We start from the raw sequence: 23367 nt of genomic DNA on the forward strand, positions 1-23367 counted from the left end.
ACAGGTAACACGCACAGGCTCAGGTAACACGTACAGGCTCAGGTAACATGCACAGGCTCAGGTAACACGCACAGGCTCAGGTAACACACACAGGCACAGGTAACACACACAGGCTTAGGTAACACACACAGGCTCAGGTAACACGCACAGGCACAGGTAACACGTACAGGCACAGATAACACGTACAGGCACAGATAACACGTACAGGCTCAGGTAACAGGCACAGGTAACACGCACAGGCTCAGGTAACACGTACAGTCTCAGGTAACACGTACAGGCTCAGGTAACACGTACAGGCTCAGGTAACACGCACAGGCACAGGTAACACGTACAGGCACAGGTAACACGTACAGGCTCAGGTAACATGCACAGGCTCAGGTAACACGCACAGGCTCAGGTAACACACACACACAGGCACAGGTAACACACACAGGCTCAGGTAACACGCACAGGCACAGGTAACATGTACAGGCACAGATAACACGTACAGGCTCAGGTAACAGGCACAGGTAACATGCACAGGCTCAGGTAACACGTACAGGCTCAGGTAACACGTACAGGCTCAGGTAACACGCACAGGCACAGGTAACACGCACAGGCTCAGGTAACACGCACAGGCTCAGGTAACACGCACAGGCACAGGTAACACGCACAGGCTCAGGTAACACGCACAGCCTCAGGTAACATACACACACAGGCACAGGTAACACACACAGGCTTAGGTAACACACACAGGCTCAGGTAACACGCACAGGCACAGGTAACATGCACAGGCACAGATAACATGTACAGGCTCAGGTAACACGCACAGGCTCAGGTAACACGTACAGGCTCAGGAAACACGTACAGGCTCAGGTAACACGCACAGGTAACACGCACAGGCTCAGGTAACACGTACAGGCACAGGTAACACGCAGAGGCACAGGTAACACCCACAGGCACAGGTAACACCCACAGGCTCAGGTAACACCCACAGGCTCAGGTAACACCCACAGGCACAGGTAACACGTACAGGCTCAGGTAACACGTACAGGCTCAGGTAACACGTACAGGCACAGGTAACACGTACAGGCTCAGGTAACACGCACAGGCTCAGGTAACACGCACAGGCTCAGGTAACACGTACAGGCTCAGGTAACATGCACAGGCTCAGGTAACACACACAGGCTCAGGTAACACGCACAGGCACAGGTAACACGTACAGGCTTAGGTAACACACACAGGCTCAGGTAACACGCACAGGCACAGGTAACATGTACAGGCACAGATAACACGTACAGGCTCAGGTAACACGCACAGGCACAGGTAACACGCACAGGCTCAGGTAACACGTACAGGCTCAGGTAACACGCACAGGCTCAGGTAACACGCACAGGTAACACGTACAGGCTCAGGTAACACGCACAGGCTCAGGTAACACGTACAGGCACAGGTAACATGTACAGGCTCAGGTAACACGCACAGGCTCAGGTAACACCCACAGGCACAGGTAACACGCACAGGTAACACGTACAGGCACAGGTAACACACACACAGGCTCAGGTAACACGTACAGGCACAGGTAACACACACAGGCACAGGTAACACGCACAGGCTCAGGTAACACGTACAGGCTCAGGTAACACCTACAGGCTCAGGTAACACGTACAGGCTCAGGTAACACGCACAGGTAACACGTACAGGCTCAGGTAACACGCACAGGTAATACGTATCAGGTAACACGCACAGGCACCGGTAACATGTACAGGCACAGATAACACGTACAGGCACAGGTAACAGGCACAGGTAACACGTACAGGCTCAGGTAACACGTACAGGCTCAGGTAACACGTACAGGCTCAGGTAACACGCACAGGTAACACGTACAGGCTCAGGTAACACGCACAGGCTCAGGTAACATGTACAGGCACAGGTAACACCCACAGGCACAGGTAACACGCACAGGCACAGGTAACATGCACAGGCACAGGTAACACGTACAGGCTCAGGTAACACGTACAGGCTCAGGTAACACGCACAAGAGCAAGCTGTATATATTATACCCGTGCACGCCGACATTTTATGTACATTACATTAGGATGTGGATCGACAATGTTATGGTCGACAGTCATTAAGTTGACACCAAAAGGTCGACAGATAGAAAAGGTCAACAGTGCTTAAGGTCGACAGGTACAAAAGGTCGACAGGACGATGGTCGACACACAAATTGTGTTTTGATTTTTTTTGGGCCAAATCTTGTATATTTCATGTTATATGGCCACCATCAGTACAAGCGTGTACTCTCACCGCACTCGCCACTTCAGTCAAGGTTACTATTCCCAACAGAGGTCCCTGTGGATAGTAAATCAGGCGAATATTGAGAAAACATGACAAAAACCCAAGAAACGTGTCAACCATGTATGTGTCGACCATGGTCATGTCGATATTTTGTACCTGTCGACTTTAAACACTGTCGACCTTTCACCTGTCAACCTTTTATACCCGTCGACCTTTTGTACCTGTTGACCTAATGCATGTCAACGATATGGTGTTGACTTATTGACTGTCAACTAATATATTGTTAATTTATCATGCGAATACCATTATATTACATATATGGGATGGATAGATAGATAGATAGATAGATAGATAGATAGATAGATAGATAGATAGATAGATAGATAGATAGATAGATAGATCATTACATGTACAGACGTAACATAATATCAGACATTACCACAAGCCCACAGGTCCACAGCCTTTCCATAAGGATCTTTCCGTAGCACCTCTGGGGAGAGGTATCCTGGAGTTCCAGCAAATCCTGCGATCAGATAGAGTATACCATCAGTTATATTCGGCTGCAGAAGATGAGTAGATGGTTGGTCCTCTGAATGCACTCATTAGGTGACCCCAACACTACTCCATGATACTACATGCTGTGCTGCTCCCTGCTATTTTGCGATCTCGTAGTAACCATTTTCCACTAATGTGGTGGTTGGAGTGTCAGTCACAGCCTGTTGATAAAGCAGCTGTGGGCTCCTGCAGTACTGGCTTAGACATGAGAGATACGTTGATGTTTAATTGGTTTTCCGCAATAACACGGGCCACTGAAATAGCATTTTGATCCTTGTTATGCCGTGAGTAAAATACCTAACTTTTGAGTAAAATAACTAAGCGCATGCGCTCTGCGAACCTTGCGCATGCGCAGTAAGCGACTAATCGCAATATAGCGAAACTCGGCAACGAGCGAACAACTCGGAATGAGGGCCATGGTTTTGCCCATTAGAGAAAAAAAATGCTGCTGCAATCAGGTCTGAATTGGGCCGTATTCGGGTCCGTTTGGCAACTTCTATTGGGTAACATTTTCAGATTCAGAAGACCAGAATACTGCCTATAATTTCTGTATGCTGCATGATCCATACATGTTTATATCTTTAGATCTCTCTTTTAGCTCTGTCTCTCCCCTTCTGATAAGCATTGCATGGCTTCAGTTTGCAAACAAAAGACAGGAGGCACTTTCAGCTGGAACTTTCAGCAACATAAAAATGACAATTGTCTCTGCATTATGGGTCTGATTCAGAGACGTATGATATAATGCAGTCGCAGCTGCAAAACAATACACAGCAGATGTATTTAATGCTGTAACCGGTGGTCCTGCAAATACAGGTTGAGTATCCCATATCTAAATATTCCAAAATACGGAATATTCCGAATTACGGAATGGTGAGATGGTGAAACCTTTGTTTTCTGCTTGCTCAAACTTTGTACACCGACTTTGTTTAATACACAAAATTATTCCAAATGTTGTATTAAATGACCTTCAGGATGTGTGTATAAGAAGTATATGAAAAATGAATGCATTCTGTGCTTAGACTTGAATCCCATCACCATGATATCTCATTATGGTATGCAACCATTCCAAAATACGGAAAACTCCGACATCCAAAATACTTCCGGTCCCAAGCATTTTGGATATGGGATACTCAACCTGTATCAGCATCTGAGTACAAACACGTTTTTGATGCCTCTCCCCGGAACCTCCCCCAAGCAGTCCCTGACTGTCAGTCCCTTGCAAATAAATCCTTACTGTGAGCGACTTTGCTAAAACACCTTGATGCATTCGCATGCGTAGTCGGATGATAATCGATCAACTGTATAAATATTGGCATTGTGTACATCGCTGAATCAGGCCCTACCTTATGCAAAAAATAATTACAATAATTTCTGTATAGAACATGCAATCATCTTCAATATTATTTATTAATTTAATGGGAGGACATAACCAGATCAATAGTGTTTTAAACAGGAATGGCTGATTAAAACGTACAAAACTTCAGAGTTTCAAAACAACATACGTATTTCAAACGGGATCTAGACAGCCTACCGTGGTTCAGGATACCGTCGCCGGAATCCTGACACTGGTCACAAGACCGATGCCGCGATCCCGACATTGATCTCAAAACCGGTGCCAAAATATATACTACTGGCAGCCTTAATGTAAGTATGCCGGTGAGGGTTAGGGTTAGGCGGTGGGGGGTAGGTTTAGGCTGCGGGAGGGTTAGGCTGCAGGGAGTGGGGGGGCTTAGCGTTAGGCTGCGGAGTGGGAGGCACTAAGAAGAGGGGGTAAAGGTTAGCCACTAAGCAGGAAGAGTTAGGCATCACCGGATAGGGTTAGGCTCTAGGGAGGGTTAGGGGAGTAGAGGGAAAGGGTGAGAAAACTTACCAACAAGGTGTCGGGATTCTATGCATCGGGATGACGACGTTGGTATGTTGACCGCCGACATCCCAAATGCACGAATCCTGACAGATTAATACATTGTAACCGAGAAGCATGCACTCACCAAACCACGCCTGCTGCTCTCCTTCCACCTCAATCGCCAACCCAAAGTCCGCCAGTTTTACAGCCGCACCTTTCAGCTTAGAGGCCAGTAAGAGGTTTTCTGGCTGTGTGAGAACAGAGAGAAAGTGGGTTCCTAAAAAGCGAAACCATCATATGCAGCTAATGATCTGCAGCCCTCATAGCCGAAGGCCTCTACTGGTGTGTCTGCTGCAGGTGTACATTCCCTGCACATACGTTCTAGGACTCGAGAACTAGTCTAGGCACAGACGCTATAAGATGCTGAGATATAACTGAAGCCAAAGGCCACAGGGAAAGCACATGCAAGAACCAGTCAAGGAGCCAGAGATCCCATCGGTAGCAGAAAACGGGCTGATTGCGAGATGGAAGAGAAAGATGAATGCACATCTGACATTAAGTATTCCTGAGGGATCTCCAATTTACATTGCTTACAGGAAAGTCACCTACAGGTAGTTAATGAAGAAGGACAGTGGGCAAGTAAAAGCTAGGAACGTAAGGGGAATTATGTGCTAAAATAAATAAAAATAAATGTTGTTTTAGAAGTTCCTGACCTGTTTGCACCTGAGGACAGACGCACCTCTATGCTAATGACGCTACAAAGCCCTTCCCTGGCCCGAGACACCCACTCACACTATCTATAGATGCTGCCTTACCACCTGGTGCCAAAGTATTTCTGTGCACCTTTTTAGCCACCCCCCTGTTACCACCAAGTCACCATCCGGGAACGCCCACCTTACATTTCTGCTACCGTAATAAACATTGATTTATAAAGAGTAAAATTACATTTAATTTTGCAGAATGAGGTTATTTAAGCAAGATAAAGGGGTGGATAGAAGATGCATTTTGGGTGGGCTTTCCTTGCTGTGGGTGAGGGTGTATACACTTTTCCACTCTACAAAAGAACCTTAAGTCACATTTATACTTTACTACACTGTGGGGTACATTTACTAAGCGGGGGCTTTAAAACCGTAATGCTATTGAAAGCAAATTACAGTGTGTTTCACTTTTAATATCATTGACATTTTAAATTTCCGGGTCAGACCTGCCACACAGGGCCGAACTGACCATCTAGCTCTTCTGGCAACTTCCGGAAGGGCGAATGGCCTGAAAGTCTGGCTGAGAACTCCGCCTCCCGGTTCTCTGCTCGACCGGTATGCAGAGAGACGAGGGAGTGGTCATGCCCCTTTTCAGTGCACATGCAGAGGAATGCTGGGGTTGAATTACAGTACCAGTCGGCTGACAAATGTACCCTGGATCTCTGGAGATTATCTCGCTTCCCCACACATCCTGCTGGAGTAGACAACTTTCTCTGATGGCAGATTAGGCTTGTACAGATTTTTCCACGGTTGTGTGGTGACGTGTGGTGGCTGAACCATTCAAGTGCACTAGTACAAAGCCAAGGTGTTTACAGTGCACATCGGTAGAACCTATAGGTGATCTCCACTGTGTTTCTCTGATGTGGTGGTGGCCATGTTTGTGCACATTTCCAGTATATACAGTGTTATGATTCTGAAATTCTCAACCAAACATCAGGGGCAAGAATTATCATAAAATTAATTGCACCATTAATTGCCGTGACATGTATAATTTATTTCAACATGTTGTGAACAAACCATGTTTTATTAATTACTTTAATGATAATTTGTTCAACCAACCAGCAAGTATACATTGTTGGAATCTACAATTAAGAAGTTTCCATCTAGAGTTTTATATTATCTCTACATATCTGAAACTTTTTTATGTTAACCATAAATACTTTATTGTACCGTATTGGCCATAATTTATTGTTTTGTTGATCACTAACACCAAATACTGTGCTAAGCTCAACGCTGTGCAGCAATAAACCAAAAAGCCTAGCAGGAAAGACGTACAGTAATTAGTTAAACATATTTCAGTTCCTACCAAATAGTAGAGTGTGAAAGCAGTTTGGTGTGTGAGTAGAAAAGAGAAAGGTGCGATTTTCTTATTCTGCTCTACAGACAACACCTCTGACTTGTGTTAATGAAAGTATCGCAACATTGCATAACTCTGGTGGCCTCAATCTTAGCGCTCCAGTAAGGAATGACTGAGATATACCCACAGGAGTCAGGAGAGCTTCTTACAATATTTTGCACTGACCCATAATTATGACTCTGTTGCTCCATTTTGTAAGCAGTAGATAATAATAATAATAAAAATAATAATAATAATAATAATAATAATTTTATTAATATAGCGCTCTTTCTCCAATAGGACTCAAGGCGCTTAACAGATACATAGCATAATATAGTACAGAAAATAATGAAGTACAGAAAAGCTTTTCATAAAATACAGAAGCATGTAGATACTAACTGGACATTATGGAAATGCTTGAGTGAACAGGAAAGTCTTGAGTCTACTTTTGAAGGATTCTATAGTTGGGGCCTCTCGCACTGTGCGGGGAAGTGAGTTCCATAGAGTCGGAGCCGCATGACTAAAAGCTCGACCCCCAGATGAATTACGGGAGATTCTAGGTACTGCTAAAAGTCCTTCATCTACAGATCGCAGTAATCGAGTGGGGCAGTATGGGGTCAGAAGCTGCTACAGGTACCTTGGGCCCTGGTCATGTAGTGCTTTGAAACTCAGTAAGCCAATCTTGAAGATGATTCGCTATCTTACAGGCAGCCAGTGAAGGGAGTAGAGTATGGGTGTTATGTGGCTAGAACGGGGCTGGTCGGTCAACAGCCTGGCAGCTGTATTTTGCACCAGCTGTAAGTGGTGCAATTCTTTTGCTGGGAGACCAAGGTAGAGGGCATTACAGTAGTCTAATCGAGATGATACAAATGCATGGATGACTTTTGGCAGATCATCTGAGGGAATTAAGTGCTTGATTCTGGCTATGTTCCTCAGGTGAAAGAATGAGGATTTGATTGTGGCTGATATCTGATGTTTAAGTGTCAAGCCACCATCCAGGACAACGCCAAGATTCCGCACACGATCATTGGTTTGTAATTCTGAATCCCGAGTGTAAGTCCAGTTGGTTGGCTATCCTGGGGAAGGAGTACATTTTTGTCCAGTCATGGATTACTCGACTGAACCTTCGGCGTCAATACATGAGATAATTTAAACATTAGTTGAACTGTAGGGGCAGGGGCATTTTAACAAAGGAGGGGGCAGAGTCTGGGTGGGCCCCTCTTCTCCACGGCGCAGTAGGCTCCGGGATTGTACTGAAATCTACTGCGCATGAGCAGCTCTCCAGAAACATGGCGACTGCCATGATCTGAAGACTAATTTCACTACTACGCATGCGCGGCCGACGTGGGACTCCGGAAAGGTAAGTAATAAAAAAGGGGTCAGGGCCCCCTTGGACCTAGGGGCCCGTGTGCACCATACACATTGCAACAATTATAGGAGGCAGTTAGGCAGCCCTCAGACCAATACTGAAATAAAAGAACCAGTACTAGTAAAATTGCTCATTTTTAACATGCATGATTGCTACAGATACTTAGATAGGGGTGTGACGTTTTAGGGCTATATTTGCTAAATGGTGTGTTTTCAACACCATCAGTTTTCAGTGGTTTTGCCAGTGTAATTTAAAATGGCAATTAACTTCAATGAAAAAACATTCCATTTAATATCATCGCCTTTTAAATCCATAGTTGCCTACCCTCACGGCACCTGTAGAGAACTCCTGATTTTTCTGGTAGTCTCCGGAACCCCCAGAAGACTGGGCACCCCTCCCGCATCCCGCACACTTCCTAGTGGAGTGGGCTGAATGTGGAGATTAATCTAGGGAATCAGAAGACATCGGGGATAGGGGCGAGGCGTAGTGATGCATTTCTAAGGAACCGCTGCATTTTCTCCAAGCACCTATGCAAATATGTGCCAATCACATGATTTTTATCATGAGGGTGCAAGGCCTAATGACACTACTAGCCCAGTCTGTCGCGGCTTTGAATACCCACCGCATAGCAAATACAGTCCTAAATTCCTCAGTAAAGCGATGTATTCTCATTAAGGCTTTCACCATTGAAATACCGTTGGTTGCAACTATTTCATGTAGGTTGCACTGTTGCTTTTGACATCTATGTAAATGCTAACATGCACACTGTTGTGATTATGTTTTGGATAACAACATAATAGCCAACATGGAACTCTGTGTGTGTTCCATGTATATAACACATTTTTTTTTTAATTATCAGCATTAGGGAAGCCAATCCCGGGCCATTTTTTCAATCCCGGGTATCGGGATTGAAAAATGGCCAATCCCGGGATTGGCTTTTTGCTGTGTGGCCGCCCCCTTGCCCCACCCCGCCCCGCACACATAACTCACCATATACCGAGGGCGGGCGGGGAACATCTACTGAATGCTGCTGGCGGCTCTGTGCAGTGGCTGAAGGCGCAGCGTGACCTCTCACGCTGCGCTGGGGAGCCGGAACAAGGAAGCCGGGCAGCGCCTGAGCGTCCTGTGGACGCTCAACGCTGATCCCTCAATCCCCGGGATTGGAGCTTCCAATCCCGGGATTGAATCCCGGCCATTTTTGGCCCTAAATCCCGGGATCCCGCCGATCCCGATCCCGGGATTGACCACCATAATCAGCATGGTTGCCTGCAAATAACCCTTATGTGGATACCCAGCTACTAGGGTATTTGTCGAAGAAGATGTAATGTGAAGGGGAGGATGGCAGGTTTATGTATAGTCCATTCGGACTGCCAGGAAATGATCTAACAGACAAATGATAATAAATTTTGGGGTCTTATACATTCTGGGCTTGCCCTTCTCACCTTGCTAGCCAGGTAGAGTATCGTACCACCTAACCTAAGTGGCAGCATGTGCTCACCCCCCACCTCAGGAATGTTTGTGCTTGCAAGCAAAATCCTGGATAATTTATATGGGCACAGAAAATAGCCAGTGCCCAAACAAGAAGGGGTGCCAACTGTCATCCATATAGGAATATTACCATATCCCACATACAAACTTTGTACAATTCCTGAGAACCAATCTAACATTGGGAATTGCTCCATCTTCTTGGGTCTCCCCACAAACAGGACCATGTAAAGGTGTATACACACGGTGAGATTCTCACTATGCGACAGGGACTAGGTCGGTATCGCAAGCATATAATGACTGCTTGCGATACTGGCTATGTCAGATTTTGGCTAAGGGTCTAATTCAGAGTTGATCGCAGCAGCAAATTTGTTAGCAGTTGGGCAAAAATAAGATTTTACTCACCGGTAAATCAATTTCTCGTAGTCCGTAGTGGATGCTGGGGACTCCGTAAGGACCATGGGGAATAGACGGGCTTCGCAGGAGACTGGGCACTCTAAGAAAGATTTAGTACTACTGGTGTGCACTGGCTCCTCCCTCTATGCCCCTCCTCCAGACCTCAGTTAAGGAAACTGTGCCCGGAAGAGCTGACATTACAAGGAAAGGATTTTGGAATCCAGGGCAAGACTCATACCAGCCACACCAATCACACCGTATAACTTGTGATAACATACCCAGTTAACAGTATGAACAACAACAGAGCAACAGATCAACCCTGATGCAACTATAACATAACCCTTATGTAAGCAATAACTATATACAAGCATTGCAGAAGAAGTCCGCACTTGGGACGGGCGCCCAGCATCCACTACGGACTACGAGAAATAGATTTACCGGTGAGTAAAATCTTATTTTCTCTAACGTCCTAGTGGATGCTGGGGACTCCGTAAGGACCATGGGGATTATACCAAAGCTCCCAAACGGGCGGGAGAGTGCGGATGACTCTGCAGCACCGAATGAGCAAACACAAGGTCCTCCTCAGCCAGGGTATCAAACTTGTAGAACATTGCAAAAGTGTTTGAACCCGACCAAGTAGCTGCTCGGCAAAGCTGTAATGCCGAGACCCCTCGGGCAGCCGCCCAAGAAGAGCCCACCTTCCTTGTGGAATGAGCTTTTACTGATTTTGGAGGAGGCAAGCCAGCCGCAGAATGAGCCTGCTGAATCGTGTTACAGATCCAGCGAGCAATAGTTTGCTTTGAAGCAGGAGCACCCAGCTTGTTGGATGCATACAAGATAAACAGCGAGTCAGGTTTCCTGACTCCAGCCGATCTGGCTACATAAATCTTCAAAGCCCTGACATCTAGTAACTTGGAATCCTCCAAGTCACGAGTAGCCGCAGGCACCACAATAGGTTGGTTCACATGAAAAGATGACACCACCTTTGGCAGAAATTGCGGACGAGTCCGTAATTCTGCCCTGTCCATATGGAAAACCAGATAGGGGCTTTTACATGACAAAGCCGCCAATTTTTGACCACTTTCCACGTGAGATATTTTAACTCCACGGTCTTAAGCGGCTCAAACCAGTGAGATTTCAGTAAACTCAACACCACGTTAAGATCCCAAGGTGCCACTGGTGGCACAAAAAAGGGGGCTGAATATGCAGCACTCCCTTTACAAACGTCTGAACTTCAGGTAGAGAAGCTAGTTTTTGTATGAAAGAAAATGGATCGGGCCGAAATCTGGACCTTAATGGACCTTAATTCTAGGCCCAAAGTCATTCCCGACTGTAGGAAGTGAAGGAAACGGCCCAGCTGGACTTGCTCTGTAGAGGCATTCCTGGCCTCACACCCAGCAACATATTTTCGCCGTATACGGTGATAATGTTTAGCCGTCACGTCCTTCCTAGCCCTTATCAGCGTAGGCATAACCTCATCCGGCATCCCTCTTTTCTACTAGGATCCGGCGTCCAACCGCCATGCCGTCAAACGCAGCTGCGGTAAGTCTTGGAACCTACAAGGTCCCTGCTGCAACAGATCCTGCCCTAGAGGCAGAGGCCATGGGTCCTCTGTGAGCATTTCTTGCAGCTCTGTATACCAAGTCCTTCTTGGCCAATCCGGAACAATGAGTATTGTTCTCACTCCTCTCTTCCTTATGATTCTCAGCACCTTGGGTAAGAGAGGAAAAGGAGGAAACACATAAACCGACTGGAACATCCACGGTGTCACCAGTGCGTCTACAGCTATCGCCTGAGAGTCTCTTGACCTGGCGCAATACCTCTGTAGCTTTTTGTTGAGGCGGGATGCCATCATGTCCACCTGTGGCAGTTCCCACCGACCTACAATCTGCGCGAAGACTTCTTGATGAAGTCCCCACTCTCCCGGGTGGAGGTCGTGCCTGCTGAGGAAGTCTGCTTCCCAGTTGTCCACTCCCGGAATGAACACTGCTGACAGTGCGCTTACGTGATTCTCCGCCCAGCGAAGAATTCTGGTGGCTTCTACCATCGCCACTCTGCTCCTTGTGCCGCCTTGGCGGTTTGCATGAGCCACTGCGATGATATTGTCTGACTGAATCAGAACCGGTTGGTCGCGAAGCAGGGTCTCCGCTTGGCTTAGGGCGTTGTATATGGCCCTTAGTTCCAGGATATTAATGCGAAGGCAAGTCTCCTGCCTTGACCACAGACCTTGGAAATTTCTTCCCTGTGTGACTGCCCCCCACCCTCGGAGGCTTGCATCCGTGGTCACCAGGACCCAGTCCTGAATGCCGAATATGCGACCTTCGAGAAGGTGAGCACTCTGCAGCCACCACAGGAGAGACACCCTGGCTCTGGGGGATAGGGTGATTAACCGATGCATCTGAAGATGTGATCCGGACCACTTGTCCAGTAAGTCCCATTGGAAAGTCTTCGTATGGAACCTGCCGAAGGGAATGGCCTCGTATGATGCCACCCTCCTTCCCAGGACTCGAGTGCAGTGATGCACTGACACCTGTTTTGGTTCTAATAGATTCCTGACCAGTGTCACGAGCTCCCGAGCTCTCTCTATCGGGAGATAAACCCTTTTCTGGTCTGTGTCTAAGATCATGCCTAGGAGAGGCAGATGAGCTGTAAGAACCAACTGCGACTTTGGAATATATAGAATCCAGCCGTGTTGCCGTTACACTTCCAGAGAAGTGATACGCTGTTCAGCAACTGCTCTCTTGATCTCGCTTTTATGAGGAGATTGTCCAAGTACGTGATAATAGTGACACCTTGCTTCCGCAGGAGCACCATCATTTTCGCCATTAACTTGGTGAATATTCTCAAGGCCGTGGAGAGACCAAACGGCAACGTCTGAAATTGGTAATGACAATCCCGTACCGCAATTCTGAGGTACGCCTGACGAGGTGGATAAATGGGGACATGAAGGTATGCATCCTTTATGTCCCGAGTCACCATAAAATCTCCCCCTTTCAGGCTTGCAATAACCGCTCTTAGCGATTCCATCTTGAACTTGAACCTTTTCAGGTATATGTTCAGGGATTTTAAATTCAATATGAGTCCGACCGGACCGTCTGGTTTCGGGACTACAACATGGTCAAATAATAACCCCCTCCTTGTTGAAGGAGGGGAACCTTGACCACCACCTGTTGAAGATACAATTTGTGAATTGCAGTTAATACTGTTTCCCTCTCGTGGGGGGAAGCCGGCAGGGCCGTCGGTGAGGGGGCATCTTCTCAAAGTCCAGCTTGTATCCCTGAGACACAATATCTATTGCCCAGGGATCTAACAGGGAGTGAACCCACTCGTGGCTGAATTTACGGAGGCGTGCCCCCACCGGGCCTAGCTCCGCCTGTGGAGCCCTAGCGACATGCGGTGGATTTTGTAGAGGCCGGGGAGGACTTCTGTTCCTGGGAACTAGCTGTGTTGTGCAGCTTCTTTCCTCTGCCCCCGCCTCTGGCAAGAAAGGACACACCTCGGACTTTCTTGTTTCTTTATTCGAAAGGCTGCATTTGATAATGTCGTGCTTTCCTAGGCTGTGCAGGAATATAAGGAAAAATATCAGAATTACCAGCTATAGCTGTGGAGACCAGGTCCGAGAACCCTTCTCCACACAATCCTCAGCCTTCCATATGCCTCTTAAGTCGGCATCATCTGTCCATTGCATATTCTACAGGACACGTCAAGCAGAAATCGACATAGCTTTGACTCTAGGACCCAGTATACTCATGTCTCTTGGGGCATGTTTTATATATATACCTATCTCTTAAGACAGCATCTTATATATATATATATATATATATATATATATATATATATAGCAACGTGTGGTTTCACTGATGCTATTTATATGGTGTATACACAATGGTTTCTTATGCTGTCTGATAATCTTGATAAAAGTGCCGCCGAGCACTGAAACGTTGATTTAATCCAAGATGACGTTGTAGTCTCCAATTTATTCGTCCAGAGTGCCGCCGAGTGGTGTGAGGATATATATATAACTCTATATACACATATATATCTATATCTATATGCATACTAAGGTCTCAATCTCTGCTGATAAGGTACCTGTCCACGCTGCCACAGCGCTATAAACCCATGCCGACACAATTGCCGGTCTGAGTAGTGTACTAGAATGTGCACGCTATCTGCAGGATCCCTGAGAATAGCTAGTGCTACCTTCTGTGCAAACGTGACACCCTAGGGGAAGATTCCCATCACATCCTGGCCCTAGTGGGGAAAGGATACTGCCTGAGAATTTTTTGTGGGAAGCTGCAGTCTCTTGTCTGGAGATTCTCGCTCTTTTTCCTCATGAGAGGAGGGAAATTTACCTCAGCTTTCTTCCCCTTAACATGTGTACCCTTGTGTGAGGGACAAATGAGTCATCAGTGATATGCAAATCATCTTTTATTACAATAATCATATATTGAATACCTTTCAGCCATTTTGGCTGTAACTTTGCATTATCGTAGTCGACACTGGAGTCAAACTCCGTGTCGATATCAGTGTTTATTATTTTGGATAGTGAGCATTGTGAGACTCTGAAGGTCTCTGTGACATAGGGACAGACATGGGTAGATTTCCTGTCTGTTCTCTAATCTTTTGTGCAATAAATTTACCTCAGCACTTACACATATCCAAACAGGTGTCGGCGTTGTCGACAGAGACACCCTCTCATACACATATTTGCTCTATCTCCTCCTTAGGGGAGCCTTTTACCTCAGACATGTCGACACACACGTACTGACACACCACACACACAGGGGATGCTCTATTTGAAGACAGTTCCCCCACAAGGCCCTTTGGAGAGACAGAGAGAGAGTATGCCAGCACACACCCCAGCGCTATATGACCCAGGAATCACACAGTAACTTAGTGTTAACCCAGTAGCTGCTGTATATATTGTTTTTACGCCAAATTTATGTGCCCCCCCTCTCTTTTTCACCCTCTCTATCGTGCTTCTGCAGGGGAGAGCCTGGGGAGCTTCCTCTCAGCGGAGCTGTGGAGAGAAAATGGCGCTGGTGAGTGCTGAGGAAGAAGGCCCCACCCCCTCAGCGGCGGGCTTCTCCCGCGATTTTGTGTAAAATTAATGGCGGGGGCTCATGCATATAACAATGTCCAACTGTATATATGCTGCTTTTTGCCAGGAGGTAATCAATTGCTGCCCAGGGCGCCCCCCCCTGCGCCCTGCGCCCTACAGTGACCGGAGTGTGTGGGTTAGTGTGGGCGCAATGGCGCACAGCTGCAGTGCTGTGCGCTACCTCATATGAAGACAGGAGTCTTCTGCCGCCGATTTTGACGTCTTCTTGCTTCAACCCGCCGGCTTCTGTCTTCTGGCTCTGCGAGGGGGACGGCGGCGCGGCTCCGGGAACGGACGACCAAGGTTAGGTTCCTGTGTTCGATCCCTCTGGAGCTAATGGTGTCCAGTAGCCTAAGAAGCGCAACCTAGCCGCAGTTAGTAGGTTTGCTTCTCTCCCCTCAGTCCCACGTAGCAGAGAGTCTGTTGCCAGCAGAAGCTCTCTGAAAATAAAAAACCTAACTAAAATACTTTCTTATTAGCAAGCTCAGGAGAGCTCACTAAAATGAACCCAGCTCTGACCGGGCACAGATTCTGAGGTCTGGAGGAGGGGCATAGAGGGAGGAGCCAGTGCACACCAGTAGTACTAAATCTTTCTTAGAGTGCCCAGTCTCCTGCGGAGCCCGTCTATTCCCCACGGTCCTTACGGAGTCCCCAGCATCCACTAGGACGTTAGAGAAACCATGTGCACTGCAGGGGGGGCAGATATAACATGTGCAGAGAGTAGATTTGGGTGGGGTATGTTCAAACTGAAATCTAAATTGCAGTGTATAAATAAAGCAGCCAGTATTTACCCTGCACAGAAACAAAATAACCCTCCCAAATCTAACTCTCTCTGCACATGTTATATCTGCCCCTCCCCCCCCTGCAGTGCACATTATTTTGCCCAACTGCTAACAAATTTGTTGCTGCGATCAACTCTGAATTACCCCCAAAGTGTCAATTTTTACTGTCTTTCTACGAGATAGTCAAAATTGACTTGCCTATCTAGGCATGCGATGCCGACTGCGCAGGATCGCACATCGGCATCGCAAGGTGACGTTCACCTTACGATCTGCAGTATCTTTCTTTGCGATTTTGACTACATAGTCAAATCCGCAAAGAAATATCTCACCGTGTGTACACACCTTATGTGAGACTTTTCTTTCGTTTTTGTTTATATTATTTGTATGTCATTCTTATAATATGTTCTGTATATACTTTACACATTGCATCTTTATAATATTAAACTTCATTTAATAAGATTGGTCTCTTTGATTCTTAATAGATCCGTTTTGCCTGTGGATTTGGCTAAGCTATGCTATATCTACTTTTAGTTGTGTAGGGAGAATTGAAGGCTTCCTATTTGTAAGTAGCTTCTGAAACAAGCTCAGTGGTGGTAAAAAGAAATGTGGTAAGTAATTATAAGTATATGTAATGCTGATAGTGGACAGTGTAATACTGATACTGTGGTTGTTGTTTTTTTATTAACTCTATGTCATACACATGTCACACAGGCCGAAGTGAGAGCTGATCGCAATAAGTTAAGACAGCGGCTAGAGATTATTGACAAAGGCTAGAGATTGCAATCTCTTAAGGCCCGTACACACTGGTCGATATATCGGCCGTTCTTCTGAACGGCCGATATATCGCGGGACCGTCGGCCAGTGTGTACGGCCGATACGTCTGTGAACTCCGTCGTTCACAGACGTATCGCGTCGGCCGCGCAGCACAGCCGACGGCCAATATATCTACCGATATATTGGCGCGTCGCTGTGTGTGTACGGGGCGGTCGGCCGACCGCCCGTACACATGCTGCGGCGGCCGGCGGTGATTGACAGGTGAACTGGGCGGGCGTGTGAACACGCCCGCCCAGTTCATGACGCCAGTCCCCGACGGATCGAGCAGTGTGTATGCTGAACACACTGCCCGATCCGTCCATAGATATATCTGCAGATCAATTGATCTGCAGATATATCTGTTAGTGTGTACCCACCTTTAGAGCTGGCTCTGTGACATACACCTTTAATGAAACAAGTAATAGCATGGTCTTATCTTTATAAGCTATGTGAAATATCTATTAAGCCCCGGTACAGTATATTATGACAACGTTCACCATTGCTAAAATGATGACATGGTCAGAAAGTCGACAATGTGCTAGTGCATTAAGTCCATCTCTGGGAGTCATTACGACCCGTTCGCACGCAGCGGTTTTTCGCTGTGGTGCGAATGGGTCGGAAATGCACATGCGCAGTGGATGCATTGCGCACGCGCGTCGTTGCCCGGCGATGATTGTCGCCGGGCTGCGACGCCGCCAGCGAGAAAAGTGATCGTGCGGCGATCGCAAGAAGACGGACAGGCAGGAGGCGTTCCGGGGCGCATACTCACCGTTTTCCATGCGTGGGGAGTCCAACGCAGGCGGATCCAGGTGTTTGGAGGGTGGATGTCTGACGTCACAGCCGGGACCTTCGCCGCTGGATCCGTCGCACTGGGTAAGTAGCTGCAGGACTAGTCTTGTTTTACTTGAAACTTTTTTAGCATAGCAGGGCTGCACAAGCGATCGCAGCCCTGCTATGCTAAAATCCACTCCCCCATAGGTGGCGTCAGGTTGATCGCACGAGCAGCAAAAAGTTGCTACGTGCGATCAACTCGGAATGACCCCCTCTGTCCTTAAATGTAATGCTAACCCTGGCCCCTAACACCTAAACCTAATTCTAATGTCAACATTCTCCAGGTGTCAACATTGATGATGTCAGCATTTCAACAACGTCGCCATCACAACTGTTCAATTTTTGTGTCGACCTTGTGAATTTCAACTTGCTGATTGTTGCCCCTACGTTCTACTGTAAATGAAAGGTAAATTCTTGCTGTATATACTTTTTCTAATTCAGAAAGGTAAATGGCACACAGTATATGGGCGGTCTGGATAGTTGTCTTACCTTCAGATCCCTGTGCACCACCCCCATCTGGTGACAATGCAGTACTGCCTCTAATATCTGCTGAATGCAGTGACTGAAAAGAGAGCAAATAAAGAGTAGAAAAAATAGTTGAAGACAGAAATGCAGGTAAAAGGTGTCATCGGCTGTATATAATCGCATAAATGCTCTGATTTAGTACTGGACTGTAAAGTGACCAGTGACTGACCCTTGCAGAGAGGTCAGTAGAGGCTACAATGGCCCCCGTTACTGTCCATCTCTCAGGATAGAAGAAATTAGGACCACAGACCTCTCACAGGGTCTGATTCAGAGGTGGACACAAATGCCATTGCTACTGTGCACCATCAGGCCTCTGTCCGAGCGTATGGTTGCTCAGAACGTTCGTCACAAGTAAGCTGCCGGAGTCTTTACACAGTCGTAGGCTCAGACACGCAACTGAAACAGTCACTGCAAGCCTGTGTTTGACTCGCCACCCACAGTTACCGCCCACAAATGCTCACTACCTGTCACTCACTTTGCAAATAAATCCACACTGCATCCACTGCAATCCACACTGCATCCACTGCAATCCACACTGTGCATGCGCTGTGCAACTCTGATGCATGTTGCAGTATAGAAAAAATCGCTCAAATGCGCAATTATCAGCACTGCGCCCACCTCTGAATCAGACTCTCAGGTCATTTAACAAATAAATACTTGGTTTAAGGTAAAAATGCCCAATCCTTATATCGCAGTGACCTCACGATTGGATTTGCATAGCCATCATTACTATTGTTTTATAAAACTTTTCAAATAATAATGACTTAGTTACAGATGTGTCCTCATACAGATGTAGCTGAGCTGGTTTAGCTTGCAGGGCAACCGCATTGCGCCAAACCAGCTGCAGTAATTGTGACATGAAAGGACACGCGTGCATAGGCTCATCCACACTACAGCATGTCTAGCCTGTCACTATCACCCTCCAACACTCCTTGTCTGCCCTATCCTTTTCTCTGTCCCCTGCTCCCACCTCTATCCTTCTAACCTAGTCTCCTACATTTCCTCCTCTCCCTTCCTCTGTCTCTCATCCACCCCACTGCCTCACTTCCATTCCTCCCCTGACACCCCACTGTCATTCACCTCTACCCTACCTTGGGGCAAATCGTCCACCATTCTGCCCTGCTCCCTCCCTCCTCTCCCTACCTCACCTCATATCCCTCTGTACCACACTTTACTCCCTCCATGCTCAACTGCTGCAGTGTCCCTTCCTAGCCCAGGAGCCAGCACCCTCACTACACCCTCTGTATCCCTGCCTTCTAAATCCATCTCACCTCATTGCTACAGCAACCCTGATAATCTCATTCACATCACTCCCTCAGACTCTCTCCATTTCTCCTGTGCCCTCTGGAATGCCAGATCTGTCTGTAATAAACTGGTCCCCACCCATGACCTTTTCATCTCGAATTCCTTGCATCTCCTAGCCATCACTGGAACTTGGATTACCCCCTCTGACACACTTTCTCCCACTGCTCTCTCTGCTGGGGGTCTCTCATTCTCACCCCCAACCCCCCCCCCCCGACCTGGGGGTTGCCATGGTGGTGGTGTTCGGCTCCTACTACCCTCTAGCTACTCATACCAACTCATACCACCATAACCATCCTTTACATTCTCTACATTTGAGGTCCATGCTATACGCATCTTCCATCCTGTTCATCTTCAGGTAGCTGTCATTTACCGCCCACCTGGCATGCCCTCCAAATTCCTAGACAATTTTGCTTCCTGGCTTCTTAACCTCACCTCTTCTCTTGGTCTCTCCCAGTGGACCTCCTCCCCGTCCCATGTGAGTGGAAGCTCACTGGATCTGGTCTTCACTCACAGCTGTGATCTTTTTGATTTCTCCAACTACCTGTTCCCCCCCCTCTGACCATCACCTGCTCACTTTTAACCTATCTCTATCTGCTTCTCCATCTGTACCACCTAAGACTACCATCACAAAGTGTAACATTGAGGCTACTGACATCACTTCCCTATCCTCCCTGTTTGACTCACTCCTCTCTCCTATTCTATCTCTTTCATGCCCAAAACAAGCTACTTCCCTATACAATGCATCCCTTACCTCTGATCTTGACTCTGTCGCCCCACCAACCACTATTCACCCTCGCAGATCAACACCTTAACCCTGGCACACCAAATGCCCCAGATATCTGCAAAAATGATCACGTACCGCTGAGCGACAGTGAAGGAAATCACGCTCTAAGGCCGACTTCCTCCACTACAAATTTATGCTCTCATCATACTTTGCTGCCCTTACCCTTGCTAAACAATCTTACTTCAAAACCCTCATCTCCTCCCAATCCTCAAACCCCCGGCGCCTCTTTGCCATTGTCAACTCACTCTTCTGCCCACCCACGCCTCAACTCCCCTCTTCACTTTCTGCTCTTGACTTTGTCACCTACTTCACATCCAAAATTTACTCCATTCGTCAGGACATAACATCCCACCAGAACCTGAGCAACCCCCTCCTCCATTTCCCAACCCCCCCTCTCCTTCCCTCCTACCAACTCTGGCATCTTTCTTCCTTGTATCTGGAGAGGAAGTCATGGTCCTCATCCGGTCCTCACCCCCCTCCACGTCCCCACTTGACCCTATTCCCTCCCGCCTTCTCCACTTCCTCTCTTCTTCTGTCTGTTCCCATCTTGCCCATCTACTCAATCTCATCAGGCACTGTCCCTTCTGCCTTCAAGCATGCACTTGTCTCACCTATTCTTAAAAAAACTACCCTTGATCCAACCAATCTCTCCAACTGCCGACCCATCTCTCTTCTCCCTTTTGCCTCCAACTCCTTGAGTGTATTGTCTACAACCGCCTCACTATCTTTCTTGCTTCCCACTCACTTCTTGACCCTTTCCAGTCTGGTTTCCTTCATCTGCACTCCACTCAAACTGCCCTCACAAAAGTCTGCAATGACCTCCTTGCTGCTAAATCCAGAGGCCACTACTCTCTGCTTATTCTCCTTGACCTCTCTGCTGCTTTTAACCACCCTCTTCTCCTGCAAATCCTTTACTCCCTTGGTTTGCGTGATACTGCTCTCTGCTGGCTGTCCTCCTACCCTCCTGACCATTCCTTCTCTGTCTCCTCTCATGACTCCACCCCCCCCCCCCCCCCCACACACACACACTTCCTGTACCAGTAGGTGTCCCCCAAAGTTCTGTTCTTGGGCCTCTCTTTTTCTCTCTCTACACATCCTCATTAGGTGAGCTCATTAGCTCTTTTGACTTAAAATATAATCTCTACGCTGACGATACTCAAATCTACCTTTCCTCCCCTGACCTCTCCTCACTCGTATCTCCAACTGTCTCTCTGCTATCTCCTCCTGGATGTCCCAGCGATTTCTTAACCTTAATATGTCTAAGACTGAGCTAACCATCTTCCCTCCCTCCCGCATAACCTCACCTCCCACAATCTCATTATCCATTGATGGCACAACTATCTCCTCTAGCCCCCAAGTGCGATGTCTTGGAGTAATCCTTGACTCCTCCCTCTCCTTCAAACTACACATTCAGTACCTCTCACAAATCTGCCGTTTCCATCTCAAAAACATCTCCAGGATCAGACCCTTTCTCACCCAGGACGCTACTAAGACCCTCATCCACTCACTGGTCATCTCAGGATTGGATTACTACAATCTTCTCCTATCTGGCCTCCCTCATAAATGCCTCTCTCTACTCCAATCTATCCTCAATGCTGCTGCCCTTCTTATCTTCCTCACCAAATGTACTACATCCACATCCCCTCTCTTGCAGGACCTTCACTGGCTACCCTTCCCATTCAGGATCCAATTCAAGCTTCTCACACTCACCTACAAAGCCCTCACCCACTCTTCTCCCTCTTACATATCTGACCTTATCTCTCTTAACATTCCCACCCGTCCTCTTCGCTCTGATAATTTACGCCATTTCTCCTGCCAACAGATTACCTCAGGGGTGGGGAACCTCCGGCCCGTGGGCCGTATAAGGCCCGCAAAGCCGTTTGGTCCGGCCCACCCGCTCCTCTCAGTGAGACACGCCGCCGCACAGTCCGGCGGCAGCGTGTCTCAGCTGTCACCACACGGAGGAGAGCGCGGCTATTGTCGGGCGGCGGCGGCGGGTAGGACTTGAAACCAGCCGCTGGTTCGTGAGCCAATCAGAGCTCGCGGACCGGCAGCCAATCAGGAGCCGCAGCTGCCAGTCCGCGAGCTCTGATTGGCTCTCGAACCGGCGGCTGGTTTCAAGTCTTACACGCCGCCGCCCAACATAGCCGCGCTCTCCTCCGTGTACCCGCCGAAAGGAGCGGTAAGAGGGACGGGTCGGGGGGGGGGGGGGAGACGGAGGGGGCATCTGTATACCTGGCACTGTGGGGGTCATCTGTATACCTGGCACTGTGGGGGCATCTGTATACCTGGCACTGTGGGGACATCTGTATACCTGGCACTGTGGGGACATCTGTATACCTGGCACTGTGGGGACATCTGTATACCTGGCACTGTGGGGACATCTGTATACCTGGCACTGTGAGGGGCATTTGTATACCTGGCACTGTGAGGGGCATTTGTATACCTGGCACTGTGGGGGCATCTGTATACCTGGCACTGTGGGGACATCTGTATACCTGGCACTGTGGGGGCAATTGTGGATCTGGCACTGCACTATTGGGGGCATATGTGTATCACGTCCCATTTTAACTGGCCACACCCATTTTTTTGGCACGCTCGGGAGCAGACTTGTATGGCCCCCGAAGGATTTTATAAATATCCAAATGGCCCTCGGTAGAAAAAAGGTTCCCCACCCCTGGATTACTTCCTCCCACTCCTACCTACGAGATTTTCCACTTGCTGCTCCCTATCTCTGGAATTCTCTACCTCTCCCCATCTGACTCTCTACCTCTCTACAAAACTTTAAACGGGCTCTCAAGACCCACTTCTTCACCAAATCCAGCCAACTCTTCTCCTAACCCTCTTGTCTATGCTTACTGTCTACCCCTTCTGTGTCACTCCAGTGTTAGCCCCTCACCTTTTAGATTGTAAGCTTGCAAGAGCAGGGACTTCTTTCCTCATGTGCCTTTCCTATTCTTACTTACACTATCTTATACTCCATACTCCCTTTGATGGCACCTAACCCCGGGTTTTCTATACCTGTCCTATATTTTCTTGAACTGTAAGTGCCATTTTCTTGTTTGCTCATTTGATTATGTACTGTGTAATGGGCGCTGCTGATCCCTTGTGGCGCCATATAAATAAAGGATAATAATAATAATAGGCATGCGCGCGGCCATAGAGATTGTATTAGCTAGACAACCTGGGTGTGGATAGTCTCACCCT

General features: G+C 47.7%; 1 protein-coding gene across 3 annotated transcripts in view; it reads right to left on the reverse strand.

The window, feature by feature from the left end:
* The window catches only part of CAMK2A (calcium/calmodulin dependent protein kinase II alpha), a 339869-nt gene that overhangs the window by 87765 nt on the left and 228737 nt on the right, over window positions 1-23367 (reverse strand). For all 3 annotated transcript variants that reach the window (XM_063928633.1, XM_063928634.1, XM_063928635.1), the window contains exons 6-8: window positions 18036-18108; window positions 4821-4923; window positions 2717-2800 (exon numbers count right to left, since the gene is read on the reverse strand). In XM_063928633.1, the coding sequence (XP_063784703.1) occupies window positions 2717-2800; window positions 4821-4923; window positions 18036-18108 (260 nt within the window). The remainder of the gene's footprint in view (window positions 1-2716; window positions 2801-4820; window positions 4924-18035; window positions 18109-23367) is intronic.

The sequence above is a fragment of the Pseudophryne corroboree genome, chromosome 6, assembly GCF_028390025.1.
Source record: "Pseudophryne corroboree isolate aPseCor3 chromosome 6, aPseCor3.hap2, whole genome shotgun sequence".
NCBI classification, from domain to species: Eukaryota; Metazoa; Chordata; class Amphibia; order Anura; family Myobatrachidae; genus Pseudophryne; species Pseudophryne corroboree.